General features: G+C 34.7%; 1 protein-coding gene across 2 annotated transcripts; it reads right to left on the bottom strand.

Moving 5' to 3' along the window:
* Positions 1–1105: 1105 nt before the first annotated feature.
* On the bottom strand, positions 1106–22287 carry LOC145600890 (cullin-associated NEDD8-dissociated protein 1-like). Of its 2 annotated transcripts, none has more exons than XM_081656749.1 (28): positions 22205–22287; positions 21830–21896; positions 21389–21558; positions 20187–20397; positions 18402–18567; positions 18123–18252; positions 16514–16628; positions 15630–15787; positions 15403–15526; positions 15250–15300; positions 15086–15168; positions 14287–14371; positions 14070–14171; positions 13888–13986; positions 13137–13247; positions 12803–13027; positions 10873–10965; positions 10612–10733; positions 10361–10523; positions 10043–10282; positions 6969–7217; positions 6728–6904; positions 6467–6613; positions 5319–5435; positions 3723–3891; positions 3479–3556; positions 3074–3212; positions 1106–1711 (listed from the first exon to the last, which is right to left on the bottom strand). In XM_081656749.1, exons 2-28 carry the CDS (start codon positions 21863–21865, stop codon positions 1615–1617), a joined length of 3657 nt encoding a protein of 1218 aa, XP_081512875.1. In that variant the 5' UTR covers positions 21866–21896; positions 22205–22287; the 3' UTR covers positions 1106–1614. The 2 variants fall into 2 exon arrangements, with proteins under 2 accessions (XP_081512875.1, XP_081512876.1); XM_081656750.1 differs by lacking the exon at positions 22205–22287 and adding an exon at positions 22040–22104.

The raw sequence follows: 22287 nt of genomic DNA, 5'->3' as shown, positions 1-22287 counted from the left end.
ATGAGAGCCTGCCAGCAAGCTTTGTATGTGGGCATACACATACTAGCTTTGTATGTGTAGCCTTTTCCCAAACATATTACATTGACAATTGCGTTCGTTAAAACTAACATTTTTAATAAAATCTATGTTATATCAATCTTATCGTGTCATATTATTATGTGACTAGATTCCATTTGGAGTTGACAAATTACATAATCGTATAAACAGGTTATGTCGGGTCAATTTAGCCTCAGATCAGGTTCAGTTTCGGGTCGGATCAATTCTGCTTCAAGTTGTTCCAGGTCGTTCACCCTTTTGGGACTAGGTCGGGTTCGATTCAAGTCAAATTCAGATCAGGTTTAATTTCAAGTTCGGGTTTTGTTAAACCAGGTTTGGGCGGGATAATAGATGGTACATTCGGGTTCGGGTTAATGTTGGGTCAGATAATCTTAAAGTTGGATCATTCTTGGTTTTAGTTCAAGTTCAATTCGTATATATATCGATGTGGTCAAGTTGAATTTATATAGTTACGCCATGCATAATTGATCAAGCATTATCAAGATTTTATTAAACAGAGAACAAAAGGTATATATGAGCTGAACAAATTATATCAATATGTTGTTAAAGATTGAGGGTTTACATAATTGTACGTACCAATATATAATCTGAACAAAGGTATATAAAATTTTATTAAACCTTCCATGCTAGAGTAAATAACTGGTTGTGTTGGGTTATAATCGTTTTCAGATTCTAATTAGGTCGGGTACTAATTCAGGTACAAATTGTTATCGGGTCGGATTCGATCGTTTAATAGTTACTAACAAGTTGGATGCTTGTTCATGTCATATATTATTGGATCAAATCATTTGTCAGTTAACATCGGGTTGGGTTCAAGTCGGATTACAAGTTACTAATTTCACCCCATTGTCCATGTACAGGTCAGGTTCAGATTATTGCCGGTTCAGGTCAGGTTCTCGGGTCGAGCCAATTTATGACAGCCCTAACTCGTACTATCAAACCCTACTAAAAAATAATTTCTAAGAAAGTATAGCATATAATTGTACAGCTATATGATTTAAGCTTAATGATGAACTCAAGAAAATTAAGGTATTGTACCAAACAGGTATAGACAGGCAAGACAGCTGTAAAATTTTAAGCTTAATGAATATCTCAAGAAGATCGCTAAGCAGGAAAGGAGCCATTCAAGGAGCCAATTAAGAATAGTTACAGATATATGCATGTTCATCATGAACCTGCAACTGCAACTCAAGGCAAAATCTCCAGCACAAGCCAGGATTGAACAACGCTCTATCTGCAAATAACCAGCAGATGCTTCAGGCAGAAATGTATAGACGTCCGGTGCTATTAAAAAATCATTAAAAAAATCCTACAGAACCAAGCTATCAATAATGTCAAGGTATATGCCTGTCTGTACAAAACATTTCCTACTCGAAGGCCGTTAGTTTTGTATCATCCTACGACTCTTCGAAATTCATGTCGCATCGAGTCCAAAACATCATGGGCATTCAGTTGCATCCCGTCTCTTGCGCCAAGCAGCAAGTTCAATGAAGCACTATCCTGTTGAGTGCTTAACATGCAGCTCAGTTTTATGCGGCCAGAATGCTACACATTCCATCACTCGTTGCGGATGGAGTGATATTTTTCCCATAGTGTAGGAGATTTTGAGATTTCATTCATGAGGTTTTTGAACCTGATGCTGCAATCACCACCACTGCAACAAAAGAGCAATAACAATCATATACTTTTGCCATGCAGAAGCTTTCAAGCACTCGGCATTTACTCTAAGGTGTCACATAAACAGAAATGCACTTCAAGCCCATTATAACAAAAAAAGCATTATTAAATAGCTTTCTAATTCTGATGTAATAGAATCAAAAAGACTAATTTAAATTTTAAAACTCGGTTAAATTTTACTAATTCTAACAGTATATGATTCAGAATGACTCATAAAATATCAAATTTAAATGTGTGCCTCACTCTGTCTATTCCTCTAATCTTAGAGAACCCCAATGAACCAGACATGAGGTTATAATTTGAATTGCACACTAACTCAGTCAGAAAGCTCGAGGAATAAGGCAGAAAATAAGTTAAAGATAGCAGAATCAAAAGTCTATACATCTAGAAGAGGGTAGGAAAGTAATTAGCTCAGCCACACATGTGGCATCAAGTCTCCTGAATACTTGACATTTATCTCTAAATTTATGTAATTTCAGCATCATCAATCAAATCACTATATCCTGCTCGTCATCACCTTTAATATGCTAGTTCACAAATCACAACAAAGTATAGCTGATAAGACAACAAATGTATATAAGAAAAGCAGAAATAAGCATAGGGCCCTGATATTACAAGTACAGCATATATTACATTTAAGATTCTGTGGCCCTATTATACAAAAAGAAATGCCAATGCCATTCGGTAACACCACAGTATGTTCTGAAAGGTCTCAAGAAATTGATAATTCTGTTCATACAGAAAGACAAACATGTGCCATATAGATATACTTCTGTTCTTAAAACATTACATGCACAAGAATTTAGAAGACCCATGTGACAGAGGAGAAAACGAGAGATGAAATAAGTGCCCAAGTGATGAGGAGAGAGAAAGGAGAAAAACTTAAAGATGAAAAAAAAAAGTGTTGCAAGGGAACTCAGGGTAAAAAGCTTCCAACATCAACACTTTTTCTTGCTGGACTCTATAGATCAATGTAAAACTACAAAAGACCTTCTAACACATTTCAAGAAACAGGTAAGCAAATCGTGAAAAACTTAGTCCAGAAACATGATTAACCAGTCAAAAACTATACGTATCTGAAAAATTGTGCACTAGTAATTCCAGAATTGCTATATCATGAGTCAAATTTGGTATTTACATACTGCAAAGAAAAAACTGAAAAAGTTCTCCAGCACCCAGATATCTGATATGAGCTAGAAACTGTGTACCTACTCTATATACCACTAAACAATGGCTCGTTAAGATGATGAACATTTGCAAAACAGAACTACTACAAACAAAAATACTTCCAATCATAAAAATCTAACCTGAAAAATAAAAGTATTGAGCAGTTACGTACCTAATGTGATTCAAAGATGCAATTGCTCTAAGAGCACTCCTTATCATGTCCTCATTACGATCTATCTCTTGCTTCACAGCATCTTGTTTTGGCTTAAAATTAATAGTCTTCTGAAGAGGGTCCACCAAGGAATCCAAGACTGGCAATTTGAAATTTGGAACAACGCAAACCATCATAAGCATTGTAGCACAAAAAAAAACAGAGATTTACTATATTTTGTGTCCCATGTCGACTGCAATAGGATGAAAATGCTTTGCACGAAAATGATATGAATATAGCATCATTCATATTAAAAATAGCTTGTGACAAGTGAAAAGCTGAAACATTATTCAAAATCGAATCCCATGCAAATCACCAAGTGATGGAGGGTGATGAATTTTCCATCCAAAATCTGCAAACACTAACCTGCCAATACAGCAGATGGACACTTGTCTGCGAGTTTAGAAAGGATAAGGTGGCACGGCATTTTAACATCATAATGATCTGGCAAAAGCAGGATGAATTTTTCAGTGAAGGTCATATAAATTAGAATATGGTTTCTTAACTTTACAAGATAAATATAGGAGGAATTAACACCACATTAAGTGTTAGCAGATTGTCTATTAAAGCCTTGAGCAGAAAATTGCAACCATGAATTGTAGCTACTTACCATCCAGACCAGATTTTAGATAGGGGATAATAAAGGAAGCTGGATTGACTTGATCAAGGCAATGGTCCAACAAAGTGTCCACACATTCAAAAGCTGCTTTTCTTAGTTCAAGACCATCATCTACAACATGCTTAAATGGACCCAAATCAACTGTTCTTATCAACTCTTGCTGCAACACACAATAAAAGAATCAATGTCATAACAAGAAAAACTGAACATTAAATTGTGCCATAGGTCTATAACTAAATTTATACACTAATCCCTAGGCAAATATTCAAGAAAAAAGCACTTCTTTCAGATATAAAGCAGGAGGTTAATAATATGTCATTGTATGAGAAGAATCAGACGACACTCAAAATGAGAAGGAATTTAGGTCCACATTATTCATACATGTGCATACTTTTTAACTAGATGTGCAGCTTATATTTAAACTACATACATGATATGCATTTTTTTTTTTTTTAAACATAATGCTTATTTTAATAGGACATTTTAATAGTTCCTTTTACCCTCTTTATTCCCCCAATCCTCTACTTTGATTCCCTGCACCCCCCCCCCCCCCCCCTCTCCAAGGTTTTCTTATACCCTTCCTCAAGCCTCCTACACTCCTATCAACACAAACCACCACCACCCTAGACCGAAACCCCCACCACCATGCTAGAACTACCCCCCCTCCCCCCACCCCACCACCACCACCATCAAATACTCAACCCCTCACCACCATGCACACCCCAAACCACACCATACCAAAACACACCATACTATGAGTCTTATCGGCATTCTAGGTTTTATGTAATTTATTTTCTTATCAATCTGATCTCCAGAAAGAAATACGATCAGATCTCCAAGTTGGAGTGTGCATTTACACCTTATTCCCATAATTAATGCGCCACCCTTAACCTTCAATTGCTAAAACTAGGGTTCAGATTCGGGACGATGGTACCAGCATTTCAGTTCACGAACTACACCGAATAAGGACGCCAACGAACCACGAACTGGTTCGTGCGAACCCCATCAATATTCGCGGGGGGTAGGCGCAAATCTGGTAACGATGCTCCAACTTACTACACCAAGATCTATTCACTGTAATCGGAAGATTATCAGCAAAAGATGACTTGAGGCATAAGAAGCCCACCACATTCCTTTAGATTAGTTAGGAGAAGGGGATTAATAGATTGATTAGCAACGAGATTAAATTCATATTCACAATCTGTGATAGAAATGTCAACACTAGTTAAAAAGATACCACTGCTAATAATCACTTGTATCTAAAGCAGCACATTCATGTTGAGGAATTTCTTCTCGCCATCATATAAAAATATTATACAAAAGAAATAAAAAATTTCTCCGTTTTTATAGGCGCAACACTTTTAAAGTCACACTAATTACTCTTTATATACTTTTCAAATATCACTGTCTATAAATTTTACTTACTAATCATTAAAGCTATTATTGGTTGAATATATGCATAAACAAGTGTGAAAATGAAGTGTTTCATCTAAATTTAAATGAAGGAAGCATATACCAATTTTATAAATGGGGCTAGGCGGGAAGCTGTACATACATTCCATGTAATATATCAAGAATTTGTATTACCTTAACCACAGTCTGATCATATAGAAGAGGCAGCAATTCTGGCAAAAGCCCTTTGATGAGATTTGGCTTATTATGGGCAGCTGTACTTAAAGCCAAAACAGCTGCACGTCTAACATGCTGCATTAAAAAAAGAAAAAAAAATTTAACACAACCAGATCTCAGAAACACAATCTAAATGCAAAAGTAAAGAATGTTTTATGACTCTAAGAAACAGTAGATCTGACAGTGAACTGAGAGGCAAGTTAGTCATTGCAGAGCAGCAATCAGCTAAATCCTAATACTTGTTCTGTCAATCATATATCCTTAAGTCCATAATTCAATGAATATTTAGAGAACAAGCCTAAAGTAGGTAAGAAAGGTTGATACGATAAAACTACATTTAATTTTCATGATTCCAATGCTGCAATGACCTCTTAATAATGAGAAACAATATCAATCATCTATCTTCACATATTTTATCATGAAAGGTACTGCCTTCTAAAACTTTGCCTGATGGTGAATTCACTTGGCTGATGACTTTACATACTGTGTTTCGCATATCGTGGCTTGAAAAAAAGTCATTTGACAACCACAGAGCATGTCAAGACTCGGGATAAAGGCTTGTGAAATGTAACATCTGATGGTAAGGTTTAATACCTTCAAAACTAAACAAAATTTCATTTAAGGTATTATGTGAAATCGGGGGAGGGACTACCAACACAAACTAAAAATGTTAATTTACTGCATAAATTAATCTCCAAACTATAATATCTCCAAGGTGTTTTAATTACATACTATATCCTCTTATGTTGTTACAGTATGAGCCTCATCTCATGTAATGACAATTCAATTCTTCGTATCTGACAAACTACTCACATATCACATGGCACCAAGGAATAGAATTCAATAATTAGGTGGGTGAATGACCAACCTTCACCTAGACAAACACCTTAGCCTATTCATGATAAAGCAGTCTAGTCCTAATATGTACAGATAAGTACAAGAACCAAACAATCCATATGATTACATTTTAAAACTACCAATAATTTCAAGACTAAAAACAAATTTGAAATCAATAATCAAGCAGAGAACAATATGCTAATGCACTCCACGAAATTCTTTGTATCCATAGAAACATCAATGGGGAACAAAAAGTGCAAAAGAATTACCCGATCCTGATCCTCAATTAGCTTCAAAAATGAAGAGATTTCAGGATGCAGTATCTCATCTATTTTTTCAGGCCTTTCCACCAAAGAATACTTAATGGCAATGATGGCAGTGGCCCTAGTGAATCCAGCAGGACTTGTAATTCGCATCTATGCAATCACAAACACAGGAACAACTTAGTAAAACTACAAAAACACAAGCAAATTAAGTTATAACAATCATTGCCAAAAAAAAAAAAAGGTAAGATTATATATCATGGACACCTTTAGTGCAGGGACAAGTTTAGTGGGCTCAATGAGAGCAATTTTCCCAAGGCATTCAGCAACCACATTGCGTACTCCCTCTTCCTCGCTTTCACAATGATTAAACAACAGGTTTAGAATCTTATCAACACTCGAGGCCTGGAACTCAGCTTTATCTGTTGATTGTCTAACAATAACCTGCACAAACATACAGTTTTAGAAGAACTGAAAAAGCTTAAAAATGAAAAGTTTAAGAATATACCTCTTTCAATGAATGCAACAACAGATACTGCTTCTTTTGCTGATGATCAATCTGATCCAGAATAAAAGGCAAATACTTCGAAAGATTTCCAACAGCAATGTTCCCAAGGGCATAGGAGGCTGCAGATTTAATTTCTTCAAAAGGGGATTGAAAAGAATCGATAACAATATTCTCAATATGAGCATGTGAGCTCAGGTCTTTCCTTCTTCCTATCTCTCCCAAACAGAGCAAGGCTAGGTGTTGCTTTGCCTGGAATTTGTAAATAGAGATTGTTGAAAAAGAATCAATAAACCCATTAGACAAATCAACACAGAGAAACGTTTCAGCATCTTAGTCAATAAAAAACATATATATAAGATTTAAATAAGCAACCTATTCTCAGTCCCCAGTAGACAATATGACACAGAATAAACATCAAAAATAGAAACAAAAGCTATCAGTAGTTCACGGGAACAACTAGGGTCATCAAAGCAATGATGTTCGAACTATGAAATGGATGTAAGCAATGATCGAGTCCAAATATCAGTAATCAAGCAAATTATGTGGCAGCCGGGAAGAAGGGAAAAAAGAAAACCTCTTTTTTTGGGCCGTAACAATCCAGTTCGGCTAATTTGAAAGCAATATTGCAATAAACTAACAAAGCTAGGTAACTTTTATAACATTCTTAATCATACAGACCAACTTTGTCTTTTTACAATATTCATATTGCATAGTGCAATTGTACTCAGGGGAAATGAAGATTTTAAAAGATGACTGACAGAAAAAATTGGAAAATAAAATATCTAAAGGGGAGTAAAGTGGAAGATCTGCTGAAAGTCAAATTAAAAAGGATCTTACTTGTACATGTTCAAAACAATGAAACAAGGCATAAAGATATCAAAGATTGGCTCTAATGAAACCCAAGATATATTTTTCATTTGAAGAAAAAAGTAAAACTGTCCGGCACCTGGATAAGGATCCTTGAAGCCTAAGTGCACGGCACAACGCAAAGGTATGCGCGCCTTTCATTACAAGATGCAACTTAGATTTTAATTTTTTTTACTTCTTTTTAGTTTTTTTGGCTGAGTTAAAATTCATTACCCATAAAGAGATCTTAGTAATGATAAAGTTAAAAACAAAAAGGAAATTTTAAAAAATATATGTAATAAATAACTTCATCCTACACTGGTTAGAAAAAGAATGCAAATCTATACTAATAGAAAATTATAAATAATGTTTTTTTTAAAAAAAAAAAAAATAAATAAAGGTTGCCGTGTAAATATCTGAATACCAAAGAATACAATAAGACAAATAAAAGTTCCATAGAAACTACAACTGACAATCAAAAGGGGAATGGCGGGCTACTAAAAGTAGGTCACTACTTAAAATAAGAAAGATAAAAATCAGAAAACCAAAGAACACTAAACAACAATAAAAACTGAAAGCAAAGAGCAGAAAGACCAAATGGCAATCCTAAATTGAAAGCAAAGGGCAGAAAAACCAAATGGCAATCCTAAACTGATAGCAAAGAGCCGGAAAAACCAAATGGCAATCCTACAAGAAATACGCACTGACAACAGCCTAGATTCGAATTGTAACCTATTTTCCAAATTAGGGTTTAGTCAAGATTAGGGAATTGTAATTTAGGATCATATTGAAGCCATTTCATGCAATTGATTGAGGCTTTTTACTCAAAATGGGGTCTTAAAGCCTGAGTAATTAAGTAAAATTATTCTCTCCCTCACAGCATTAACAAAGAGCACTCAGGGAATCTTGCGCCACAAAACAAAAAGGATAGAGACACAATGCCTAGTGCCTAGGCAAAGGCACGTCAAGGCATGCGCCTTTCATTATGTGCGTCACCTGACAATGGAAATCACCTAGGCACACTTTTTAAAAACTAATCCAATAGAAGAGGAATCTGATGGAGATATTGCTCATAGAGTCAAGGATGGCTGGTTGATGTGAGAGCACTACTAGGTATCTAAGGTTTCTATGTGATCATGGTTTGTAGGTGCTTTCTATGTGATCCAAACATATTGAAGGTGCATTAAGACTGCACTATTATATAGTATGGACTGCTACCCATTATCTTGAAAATATTGTCACATTCTTAATATGGACGAGTTATGAGACAGTCAAATAGAAAGAGTTACACCTATTCAAGACAAAATTAAGGATTAACATGATTTGGCCATGTAAGATGGATCAAGTGATGCGCCAGATAAGAGGTATAACAAGTGACAAAATGTTGGAATTGTGAAGGAAAGAGAGTAACAAAGTGCAAAGATTAAGAATATGGCATTGGCATTGAGGACGAAAATGAATGCAGATCACATGACTTTATGTATGTACATTCTTTCTACTCCGTATTATTTATTTCCTTTTTTCATTCCTTTTTAAACTCATTGTGTTTTGCAAATTATTCTCCCTTAAGCATATTTCATTCACTATCTTTCTCAAAGTATTTTTTTTTTTAGAAAACCTAAATAAACTTTATTACTAGGTATATCCTTTTTTTAGGACTTCCATTTTCAACCACCTTCGTTTTTCTGCTTCCACTATTGTCTCTTTTTTCTTCCACACTTTCTCACTTGTTTTAACCTCTCTTCTCTTGTTTCACTTTTCATGGACATTCCTTATGACTTATTCATTTTAGCCAACCCCAAAATATTTTGAAACTCAAGCTTGGTTGTTGGCACATCATCGCCTGAAAAATGGTCAAAAGCTCAATAAACCCATTCGACCTGTTTAGGAGCCCTAGGATTATCTTCAGTTTAGCAATGCAAAGTTCTCATATGCTAAGCAAATATTTATAAACAAAAAGGAATGACCAATCCCAACAATCATAAGCAGACTAGAAATTTGATAGATGAGATGTAACATAGTCAAAAACCCATAATGGTCAATGCAACGTGCCAACATGTAAAACATTTCAAACACTCATAAGCCATAAGCATGCACTTACAACTGTCCTAGTTTTGATTAACATCACCATTTAAATCTCACAAGAACTTGATACCAAAAGAAAGAAGCGGCATGCATTATATTTCAGGATCAATGCAAAAAAAATCTCTAACAGCATCAGAGCTTACTAAATTGATTGTGCTGTCACCCTTGAGAATATTTGTCAGCATGTCTACTGTAGAAGAGCATCTGTCATCACCCGCCGCAAGGCAAAGAACAGCAACACACTGAGCAATTGAAAACATCGCTTGTTTAGCGACACCACCAGACTGAGGAGATGGTTTAGCACATGAAAGCAGAGAATCTAGCAAATTCTCAAAACTTGTATAGGCAGAATAGACCAATCCAGCAAAAAAATTCTGTAGTGCCTGCAGCATTCAAGAAATTTTCTTCAGCTAGCAGGAAGATAATTAAGAATAAGTAGCATCCATTGACCAAAAAAATACCGTGAGTGCTTGCCCCTGGAGCAAGGAGCTCTTGACTAATGTTAAAGCAGGAGGAAGAACTCTGTCCCTCACAGTCAAGCCAACACTTGGGTTTGACCTTCTGTCAGTCATTAAAGTGCAGCACAGCTCCAGAGCAAGAGCAGTCATATGCAAGTCTGAATCACTGGTAAAATAAGCATTTATGTAAGAAAAAAAGTGAACTCCACAAGAAACATATGTATAATATCTCCACATATTGGTAAAAGAAACACCTAATGAGAGTTGACAATTCAACAATAATGACTCCATAAGCTGATGAAGTTATTTTGTCGCCATATGCAACTATTAGAGAATTCAGTGTCCCCAGAGTTGCCTGTCTAAGCGCTCGATTGGCCTATTTCAAAATCATAACAGCAAGGTATCAGCAAACAATTAATGCCATTAATAAATTTTAGACACTGCCCAGTAAGAATATTGAGAGAACCCAAAAAGATTGATCTTCAAGATAAGCACAATTAGCAGGATCACTATACCTTCCGTAGAAACGCCGTTAACTCAACGATAACATTCTCCAAGACACATGACAGATCGATACGAAGTGGAGAAGCAGCAATGACAGCAAAAGCCTGTGTGGAATATATCAGCACATAATTAACAAGTACTTTTTGACACAAGTATAACAAACTAAACGTAAAGCAAAAGAGCTCTATTTCTATAGAGCTCAAGCTAAACATTAAACATAGCATCTAAAGAACTTGAAACTTGAAAGATGGTGTCTTAGTTGGCAATCCCATAAAATTCAAGCAAAACTGTTGACAGGCAAAAAACAATTCAATCATGTCAAACAGAAGCGAAAAACTGAATAAAAGATCCTCTCTTTAAATATGTAACACCTAAACTATTTTACTGAAAATAGAATTCTACAGTGACAGGACTAATAGCAACCTTGACACAAGTCATAAAAATATACCATAATCACATAATGTCAGTGAAGCTTCCAGTAATGTTCCTCAGCACAAAGATACATGACCAAGATTGCAAGTCAAAGACTTCTTATCATTGCCCCATAAGAAAACAATTATGGAAAAAAAAAAATTATAAAAAAAAGGGATTTTATCACTGGTACCCTCAAAGATTTGACTTTTATCAATGGTGCACCTCATTAAGTTTTCATTATCAGCGGTGCCCCTAATATTTTCACCTAATTGCTACAGTGATCATATGTTATTAAAACGTTTAGTAAACGTTAACTTGGGGTTTTTGGCTGGTTAAATGGGTTAGAAAGGTGTAAATACTGAAATGCCCCTACCCTAAAAACTCCCTCCAAAAATCAGCTCTCCTTTTCCCTTCCTTTTTTCGATTTTTCCCTCTTTCCTCCGTCTCCTATCAAAAGAATGTATGATTAGAGCACCAAGGGAATGTCAGCCAAAGCTTCACATTGTAAGGATGGTTTCTGCCTGAAAATCACTAAATGCAGTATCCTAAAGCTTCTCAACATAATATAATTCATTTTTCATTTCTGAAAAAGTAGGTCGCCAGTTCTGGCAATAAAAAATACTTTCTCACAATTTAATTAATATATTTCCAGAACGGCAGCTGCCACTACCAAAAGATACCATCCCACCTTGTAGAGATTTTGAGACTGTAGAATAGAGTTATAAAATAAATTCATCCACCCAACCCCCAAAACACAAATAAACAAAGGGAAAAAGAGATAAATTGCAAAAGAATTGTACAGTAGGAAAAAATTAAGACTAATATCAAGTAAACAAGAGTTGCACCATAAAAATGCATAAAAAGAGAGCGAAGCCTAGCCTTCCTTTTTTTTTTTAACATCTGTTAGAAGAGCGTAAAACACCATCGTTCACTTCCCTTTTTTTAAAAAGCAGACTTAGGTAGGTGCAGCGCTTTACAGAAGGTGCTGAGAGGCACATGCCTCTGTCAAGGCACCGGGTGCTGCGTGCTGCACTTTAAGTTCAACAGCTTTGAAACTTTCAAAGTTACCAGAATTTCTTCAAATTAATCTCATCCCGTCTTAAATAAGAAAAATCCCTCAATTAATTACATGATTTTACTTGCTTTTAACTCCATATTGAAAGCTTTACTTACTGGAAACCCTAATTCGCAATAGAAAAGTAATTGGCAAATTGGTGGTATAACAGACTTTGCCAATGAGATTTCTCTGGGGTTTCTGCCAGGAGAACTGGGTGGATGTTACTTGTCAAGAAATTCTAAGTTTATTCTCTCAATGCACTTCGCACCTTTTAAAACTAAGGCCACTACTCATATTTCCAGCAACTACTAAACCCCTATCGGTGCTCATAGGTATTCTATAGTTATTCTTTTGCACAGCATTAGTAAAAAATAAAAAAAATAAATAAGAAATAAGAAATAAGAAAAAAATAAAAATAAATAAATAAAAAGATGGAAACATATATATCTGAAATTACATGGAAAACTAACCTTTACTGCAGTAAGCCTGGTTATCTCATTTCCCATTCGATCAACGAGAACAGGGAGACATGCTGGTAATTCTGCAGTAAGATTATCACCAAATGTTGAAATAACAAGTCCCATGCAAGTGATAGCACACTCCTTAACTTCTTGGTCTTGATCTTGATTCGTCAAGCGTGTCATGATAGCATTGTAGATAGGATGAACAAATGGCTTAAAGTCAAAGCCAGAAACCTACACAAACAGGGCAATTTGAATGAAGCTGTCTTGATACATCAGTAAGTTGTGAACATGTCACGATATCAATTAACTGTGATTTACATAACCAAACCAACAATCATACCTCAATACTTGGACGCAAAACTCGGACAAGTTCTCCACAAACTCTCAATGCCTCAGCAGTGACTTTGTAGTATCGCTCACCAACCGAAGATAGTACAGGACCAGAAAGAGCCTGTGTAAGTATTAATCATCAACTAAACAAGTTTAGCCAACCTTTTTCTCAGGGGTGGTGCCCAAGCCAGGTCATAAATTCATCATACCAAATTTTTGGGTTTAAAGCTTCCTATTCGTCCTACAACTAATCTAACCTGCTCCAAAGTAAATTTACTCTTAAGAAGCATTTTAATGTAGCATATTCTTATCCATTATGTCGCATGAGATTCACAAAACATACCGTCATACGACTACTTCGTGTCATAAATTCTTATCAGCAATAATAAATGTAAGAGTGTAAAATTATGATTTTAATCTTTATATTTACAGTACTACAGATAATCCCTCTTTTAAATGTTTTCCTAAGAAAACATTACAACTTTCAACAAGAAAAAACCACAGTCACATATAATAAAAGTAAATTGCTAATGTCCATTACTGTCAGTGACTGCCATTTCAAGTCAACTGTGGACAGTCCATTAAAGGAAGGAGGAAAAGTGAAAACTCTAACCAGTCTCCTAAATGCAAAATTAGCATTCAATATGAATGCTTTAAAAAAAACCACCATATGAACAAAGAGAAAAGCTATCCTAAATCCAAAAGTATCAATCATTACATCTACATCGAATAATATGAACATTGACAATAATAAACATTACCTTTATATGCGGATGAAAAACAAGAGGTGAATGTGAAGCCAAAACTAATCTCGTAAATACAAGTGCCTCAATTTTCAAATTTGATGTAGATGAATTTTCCTGACAGCATTAGTGCAGAAGAGATGAGAATCCTGGAACGAACAAACAAGACCAGCTTAGAATAAAATGAATACAACACTTACTAGTAAGGCCTTCTCTATTCCTGAAATTAGAGATCCAATCTGGTCGGCCAAGCAGTCTGGCAAGACAACAACAAGTTCTTTAAGCACAGAAAATGCACCAACCTGCCAAAAACAGGAACAGCATCAAGAAACCATAATACAAAAAAAAAAAAATATTAAGAAAAATATATGTAACTTAGTATGCATAAATTTCAAAGAGTAGAAAAAGAATTCCAACCTTAGTTTTGATAGACTTTTCACGCAGCAGCCTATTTATAGATTTCACAATTTTCGGAACTTCTTGCTTTAGTAACCACCTAGGACTGTACAAATGATGAGAGTCTACCATCAGTTTGAAACATGCAAATAATCGGTGCCACTGCTGTAGTGATCAAGGATTCACATAATAGCCCATCCAATTGCATACATATGTATAAAGGTCATTAAATATGTTCAAGTAGCCAAGGGACCTACTAAGGATAGGCTTAAGGTACACTATAATTGAGGGGCCATGGCTATGAGCCATTCCGTGATTGCCAACTATATCCATCCTAACATTCTGCAACTTAAATATATAGACAAGCATCAAAGAATCAGATATCATCCCTTCATTCTATTCTACAATATAAGCCATCTTTTAGAGGAACCAAAAAGCCCAAAATTGAAAATTTTAAGCCTAACCAACACACCCAAACTGGAACTCACCAGTGCTCAAATAAAAAATATTAGTTAATTTGTACACTAAGAAACAAACAGTTAAAACAAATCAACAGCTAACACTAACTAAATAGCCCATATTGTCAACCATTTCGTAGTACATGACAGTCATAACTCACAACATTGCTTAAATTTAAAAAAAAAATCTCATGTAAAAGATCACAAACTCATAAATTCTGAATTCTCGGCAAATCAACTGCAGATCTCCAATAAAAACCAACGCCAAAAATGCCCACAAACATCTAAATTTCCAGCGCAGGTTAAAATGTTGCAACTTTCAAATAAATAAGGAGCCAAAATAACAGCGCAATGTTTCCTACCTCATCTCGTCTGTATCCATCTGCCCTCCGGTGACGTTTCCAGTCTGCCTCAAGAGCTCAATGAATGTATTAAATACATCCATCTGCAGCCGCAGAAAATAAAATATCAAGAAAGAGAGAGGCTGAAAATGGCAGGCAGGTAGGAGAGAGCCAGTCTACTTTACCTTAACATTTTCTTCTCTTTCTTTAAACCTGTCAATAAGCTTTGGACAAGCCTAGAAAATGAACAATCAACAGAATCATCAATTATAAGCCCTTTTCAAGATAAATAAAGCAACAACATATTCTGGTAACTCGAATTACTTATAAGTAATTACCTCTTCATATAGGTTTGAGAGCATCTCAGGCCGAGAAACAATGAGTCCAGCTAAACATTTTGCTGCAGCTCTTCTCACTTTCCAGCTAGCATCCTCGTCATCTGTATATTCATTGGCACTTTCACTGCAAAGGGATAACATCAACAAATAAAAAAAAATATTGTTAAAGGATGACAACCCAATCAGATTTGAAATTTTGTGTGCTACATCAGCCATTAATTACATACTCATCTTCATCTTCCTCGTTATTTTCGTCATCAGTATCTTCCTCCATGTTATCAGTGAAATTTGGATCATAACTAAGAAATTCCAGAGTAAGATGAAGAATTTCGTCACAATAAGCAGAGATATCCCTTGGACATCTAAGTAGAAAACTCTCAAGAGCCTGCAAAATGAACAATGTAGCATTATACATTGAAAAATAAAATAAAATAAAATAAAATAAAACAGCAAAGCCAATAGCAATTACTTACTCCCTTTTTTTTACTTCCAACACAGTCTCATCCTCTTAGGAAGTGATAAGAGAAGGTAAACAAATGACTTAATTAAAATAATTTTAACACTGGGAATAGGGGAATTGATTAAGAATTTCTTCCTCCGTTCTATTTACTTGACCTGTTTTATTTATCACGCCTGCCGATGCAAAATTTTAACTTCTAATAATTTTAATTATTCATAAATAATAATTTATAAAAGTTATATATTATGATAGTATTTATTGAGACGATCCTAATAAGATCCCAAATGAATATGTTTTTCCTTGCATATAATTCAAAACAGATGGTCAAAGAAGGGGTGGTGAATAGTTTTAAAGTCACAGAAGGTCAAGTAAAAAAGAATGGAGGAAGTATGTGTATAAGTAATTTATTTCAATTTGTCTATTGACATTATCTAATCTCCTCCTCATAGAGCGTGCCACAAGGCTGTGTTGCAAGTAAAACAAATGAAGTATATTATAGCTACCAGCAAAAATAGCCACAAAACAGAAACTTGGTAATAGCTAAAATCCACATTTTAGAAAATTTAATTTTTACTGCCTTTAAAGGGCAAAAAGAATTAACATAAAATAAATTGCCATGTGATTCCTGGCAAAAAAGAAATAACATCATACCTGCAAACTGTACTCTCGAAGTTCTTCATCATTCTCAGATGCACTTTTGCAATAACTGATCAACAGAGGAACAGTATCCTGAAGATGAGGCCCAAAACGATATCCAACAGCACGACTACAATACAATAAGTTAAAATCTATTAAATGGAGAAGCTCTACAATAAAGCACCAAAAACAAAGACAGGAAAAATAATAAAATAATTTCACCAACACAAAAAGAGCACATGGAAATCACAATAAGTATTAGGTCCATATCAAGAAAAACTACATGAAAATGATTTTCTCATGAATTCTATAAAGAACACAACAAGTCCATAGGCTATCTCTGAACGCTATAAATGGAATGGAAAAAAAATAAATAAATAGGGGAAAGAGTAATGATAACGTTACCTTTACTATACATTTGGTATCCTAATGGAATGAAAACAATTTGATTAGATTGTGATTGAGTAAGGAAACGTAGTTTGTTTCCACTAGTTTCCTTCGGAAACGGCATTTGTTACTTTTAACTCATACCAAACTACTAGAAATGGAAACACTTATTTGAATCCGTTTCCTACATCTAAAATTACTATACCTAACACCCCTTGAGTTTTTACAAAAGTTAGCTTAATATGTTACGTCATGATTGCTTTGCTAATCCCATACCGTCTTTTTTTTTTTACTATCGTATTTCCAAGTGAACCACCCATTTGCCATAGCACAATCTTCCACTCTCTATTCAGCATAATTTTCCTTACCCTCTCTTCCAAACTACAAGATCATCTTTCAAAAAACCTACAACGGCTAATATAATGAAACCAAAAATATGGGTCTTAAGACAAGCTACAACAGTTCGTAGGGGGAAAATTCCATATCTTCGTATAAACGAGGGACCAAAATAAAAGTGAGCTTTAGGGGCCGCACCATCCCAAAAGTCCCCTCAAAATCAGCGTGGTCAACAGAAAGACATCCAAAAGCATTAGCACTAGATCTTCTTCCTTTTCACAATGAAATCTTGAAAAAGAAACAATTCAAAATTTTCAATGCAATGCATTAACACTAGATCTTCTTCCATATCACAAGGATATCTTGAAAAAGTAACTTTTCAAAATTTTCAATGAATGTCCATATATACCTTATTTAATGGTAGCTACCTTTAGGATGCTCTACAAACATTCAGCAAAGCTTTTAGGATTTAATTCTTAACAATGACATGCCAAAACAAAAACCTTGAACCATTCTCCACTTTTATTCGATCAGGGATTTATAAACATGCAGCATATTTTCCATAACTCTTGTCCTCTGTTTTGTATATATTATTTTTGTCTACAACTACATGGTTCAAAACAAGAAAATGCTGACCAAGGTAACATAACAGTTAACATCCATATACTTAGCCAAAGAGCTGATGAAATATTCCCTTGTCTTCAAATGTATATTGCTTTGCAAAACATGTAATCTATGATCACTAATTGAATGGACAATGATACACTCAACTAGCAATTTGTTTAGGGGAATGGGCAACATTAGACAAATTACAAAGGGATACCACTAGCATGGAATACAAAACCACGTCAGTCATAGCTTTAAAGAAATAACAGCCAGCTACAATATGACATATACAGACCTTAGAGCCCCAATCATTTGAATGTGTGTCCGCGTCATTTCAGGCTTTGTAGCCTTGCGTTTCAAAAGTCCAACAACTTCAACTGTAGCCTTCGTCAATAAATCATCAGACAGGCTTGATGCAAGTGATGCTGAGCAAAGCAAACATATGAAGAAAATTGTTTAGAGACCTTAAAGAAGTTTCTTGGAGCCTTATCCTATGGCAAGACTAGAAAGCCATGAGATCTGGAATTGTAAGGCAAAACTATACTACATCAGAACATTGTTTATAATATATTACCTATGCAAGAAACTGTCTTCTTTCTAATAGTAGCTTGAGCAAAATTCAACTGAGAGAGCAGTGCGCGAAGCAGCTCCTCATGATAGGCAACCACAAGGTTCCCATATCTATGAAGAACATCACACAAGATATCAAGACACTCACATTTGATCTCTGTACTTGATCCCTGTATCACACACAGAGGTTATCAAGATACAGTATCCAGGTTCATAAATTAAAAGTAACAAATAATATTATAAATGTAAAAATTTATCAATTTTAACCAACAAAAAAAAGATGAAATTATCAGCAGAGATAAGATTTAGCAGATTAAAGTCATGAATTTGAGGACTAGGGTCTCTACTCTCTAAGATATCACGGTTACACTCTCCATTGAGAAGCTTCTGGTCCAGTCACATACCTTTCATGTATCATTCAAAAGATTCGTCTATGAGTGGACAGAGGTGAGCCTAACCAAGGTCAAATTTCAACTATCCATTAACTTATAAAGTGTCATATTCCCCATCTCATCAAGATTTGAGATTTTCTGGGTTAAAAGATTATGTAGGGTTGCATTGTTAACTACTTAAATACTTTGGGGGCCTTAATTTGGTTGGAAAGTCCGAGATAGTGGTGTTGGTTGTGAGCATGGATTCTAACTTTCTTTCTCAAGTTAAACTCCATTATTAATAAAATATTATTTGAAGACAGAAATTCATAAGTTAATCTTTAGAAGCCCCATAATTGTTATTAGGCATAGCGGTATACTAAGGATTTGATGAGTGATGGAAACTCATCCATTAGAAAGAGTCAAGTTGATCACCATTACTGAATGTGGTTGGACCATTAAATTCTTCAATTTAATATACCAATGACCAAGGAAAAGGAATACTCCCTCCATCCCTAGATAAAAGCTTCATTTGCCTTTTACACAAGTTTTAGGAAGGTGAATAAAACAAGATAGGGGGGTTTGGTGACGTGTAGTGAATATTGTTACAAAAAATAAATTTTAATTACCAAATAAAAAAATTAAAAAAAAAAAAAAAAAAAAAGGAAAGTGGGGTTTGGCTAATTAAATGTGAATATAGAAACAAGATGGTAAAATTAGCTGATTAAAATTGAATTGATAGGGAAAAAAGATAGTGATGATTAATAGGTAGTTATTTTGATAGATTATTACAGAAACTAAAAAGTTGTCAATTTATTTTTATTGCTGGTATATTTACAACAAGGTGGTAAATTAATGGTAGTTTTAAAGTTCTTTCTTTAAGATCCACCATCCATTTATAAATGAATACTTTATTGGGGAAATTAACATTCTACTGAAATTCTTTACTATAATGGACAACATTCAAGTGAGCCACAACAACCTCGTTTCAATTAATTCAGGGATCAAGGAGACAATTTACAAGATGATTGAATTGTGATACATGGCTTTATGATGATATGGTCATCAATGATGCTATCCATGTTAAGTCAGTTAGCTCTGTGGGTTTTTTTATCTTTTTTTGGAAAGGTGGCTCTATGGTTATTTAGTAAAGCTGAAGTTGATCAATTCAAGATACCCTTCCTCTTTTCTGGGAAAGTAGACCTATGTTTTCAAAAATAATCTTTTATTATTAATTTAGGGGGTGTGGGGCATTTTTTTGAAGCAACCTATAAATTAGTGAGACCCCAGTGTACTTAAGCAGGTTTACAAATGCAAGATCATAAAAATAATTCGATTAATGGCTTAGTGATATTTAATCTTTTCCACTAGAAAACAAAACTCTTTAGCTAACTAAAAGTTAATAGTTTAAAACTCACGCTGCCAATTATTCCTGTTGTTAACTGAGGTACAAGAGAATCAAGTAGAGTTTGAACAGCTGATGAACTGTTGACTTCAGAAACGATCGTCTTTAAAGCTATGCTTGCAACATCTCTGTGTTGTTCTTTAACATTCAGGAGCTTTTCACAAAGTTTGTTCGTCATATCCAGTACCCTTGCCTCATTGACCTTCTTCACTAGTGGAGCAAGACTGAAAAGGTATGGAAACAAGTCAAATAGTCAATAGCAATAGAGACAAAAAAATGCTAAGATAGAAATGATGGAACCATTGCACTACAGCGTCATTCTTGCTCCACAAAACTAATTTCCTTATTTTATACAGAAGAGAATTGAAGAATAGATTTTCTGTGAAAGGCTATACAAACCCAATTTCACTGCCTGAAAATCTATCCTTAACAAAAAGAATAATTGTATTCCATATATGTTTCGAGGAGTAAAAGTCACTAAGTTGGCTTTTTAATCTAATCAACTATAGACGGTATAAAAAATCAACGAGAGCCACCAGCAGGCTATACAAATAAAGTCCATAGGTGAAAGATGAGATTAAGCAGCTAGGTAGCAAAACAGCAACACGTGGTTCATTGATGAAACAATGTAGAGGCAATCAATTAATACGAGTGTAAAAAGTCTCTAAATTTTTTTATTTTTTTTTTAAAAAAAAAAGATGGATTAGAAAATACAGGGAAAATGATTTCAAAATTAAGAACAAAAGGGTTTTTAAACTATAATCGACTACAAATGGTATAAAATTTAACGAGAGGCAACAGTAGGCTATACAAATAAAGTCCATAGGTGAAAGACAAGATTAAGCAGCTAAGTAGCAACACGTGGCTCATTGATGAAGCAATGCAAGAGGCATCAATTAATACAAGTGTAAAAGGTCTCTAAAACTAATTAAAAAGATAGATTGGAAAATACAGGGAAAATGGTTTTAAAATTTAGAACAAACGACTTTTTAATCTAATCAGCTACAGATGGTATAAAATTTAATGAGAGACACCAGAAGTCTATACAGATACAGTTCATAGGTAAAAGACGAGATTAAGCAGCTAAGTAGCAACACATGGCTCATTGATGAAACAATGCAGAGGCATCAATTAACACGAGTGCAAAAAGTTAAAACTAAACAAAAAGATGGATTAGAAAATACAGGGAAAATGATTTTAAAATTTAGAAAAAACCATTTCACAGCTAGTCCAGAAACATCCCCAGCCGAATCATCAAGTTGCTGAAGAATGGTAAGCGCCAACTTAATCTCCAAATCAGAATCAACCTTAAATCCCTCCTTGCTCAATTCATTTAACAAATCAGAAGTAGCCATGTAGCGGTAATCTTTATCTTTACCAGTCATCTGGACCAAAGAAGAATACGAAGATAAGTCAAGAAAAATTTAATACAATAACTCGTTAACTATTGTCAAACAATATGAATGATAATTCATGACATGAGCGCAACAATATCAAAAATACATAATGTGTTATTGTGACTCGAACACAAAAGCAAATTCATTCACCTTAAAAATCACCCAATGAATCCTACTACTACTTGAAGAGATCTTAACGTCGTAATTCATACTTTTCAATCAACAAAAACAACTACTACAAATTAGGAAGAGATGATACCTTTTCAAGTATCCCTGTCAACGCAACATTCGCCATGATTACACAACCGAAGCAAAAATGCAGCAAACTACAACAATGGAAGATTCAGCATTAAGATTAAACCCTAAGAAGCACAATCATAAATAAAGCCGAAATCGAGTAAAAACAACAACATCAAAAAAACTTAAAATTAAACCCTGAAATGCATAATTAAGCAAAAGCCCTAATTACATTGAGATTATAAGGGTTTTCGAGCAGTAACGCACAAATTCAGTTGCGTATTAAGGGGTTCAATTGGTTCAACTGAACCCCAAAATCTAGAAATTGAAATCACTGATAAAGTACGAAAGAATTAATCTGGAATTCTAAAGAAAACAAGACGAACATTGATTTTACCTTGAGAGCAAATGAGAATGGAATTCGATTTGTTTTTTTTTTTTTTTTTGTGCAAAAGGTGAAGAGGGAAGTATAGAGTCTCT

Source organism: Chenopodium album, chromosome 21 (genome assembly GCF_948465745.1).
Source record: "Chenopodium album chromosome 21, dcCheAlbu1.1, whole genome shotgun sequence".
Lineage (NCBI taxonomy): Eukaryota > Viridiplantae > Streptophyta > Magnoliopsida > Caryophyllales > Amaranthaceae > Chenopodium > Chenopodium album.
This window is presented reverse-complemented; position numbering and strand designations above follow the sequence as displayed.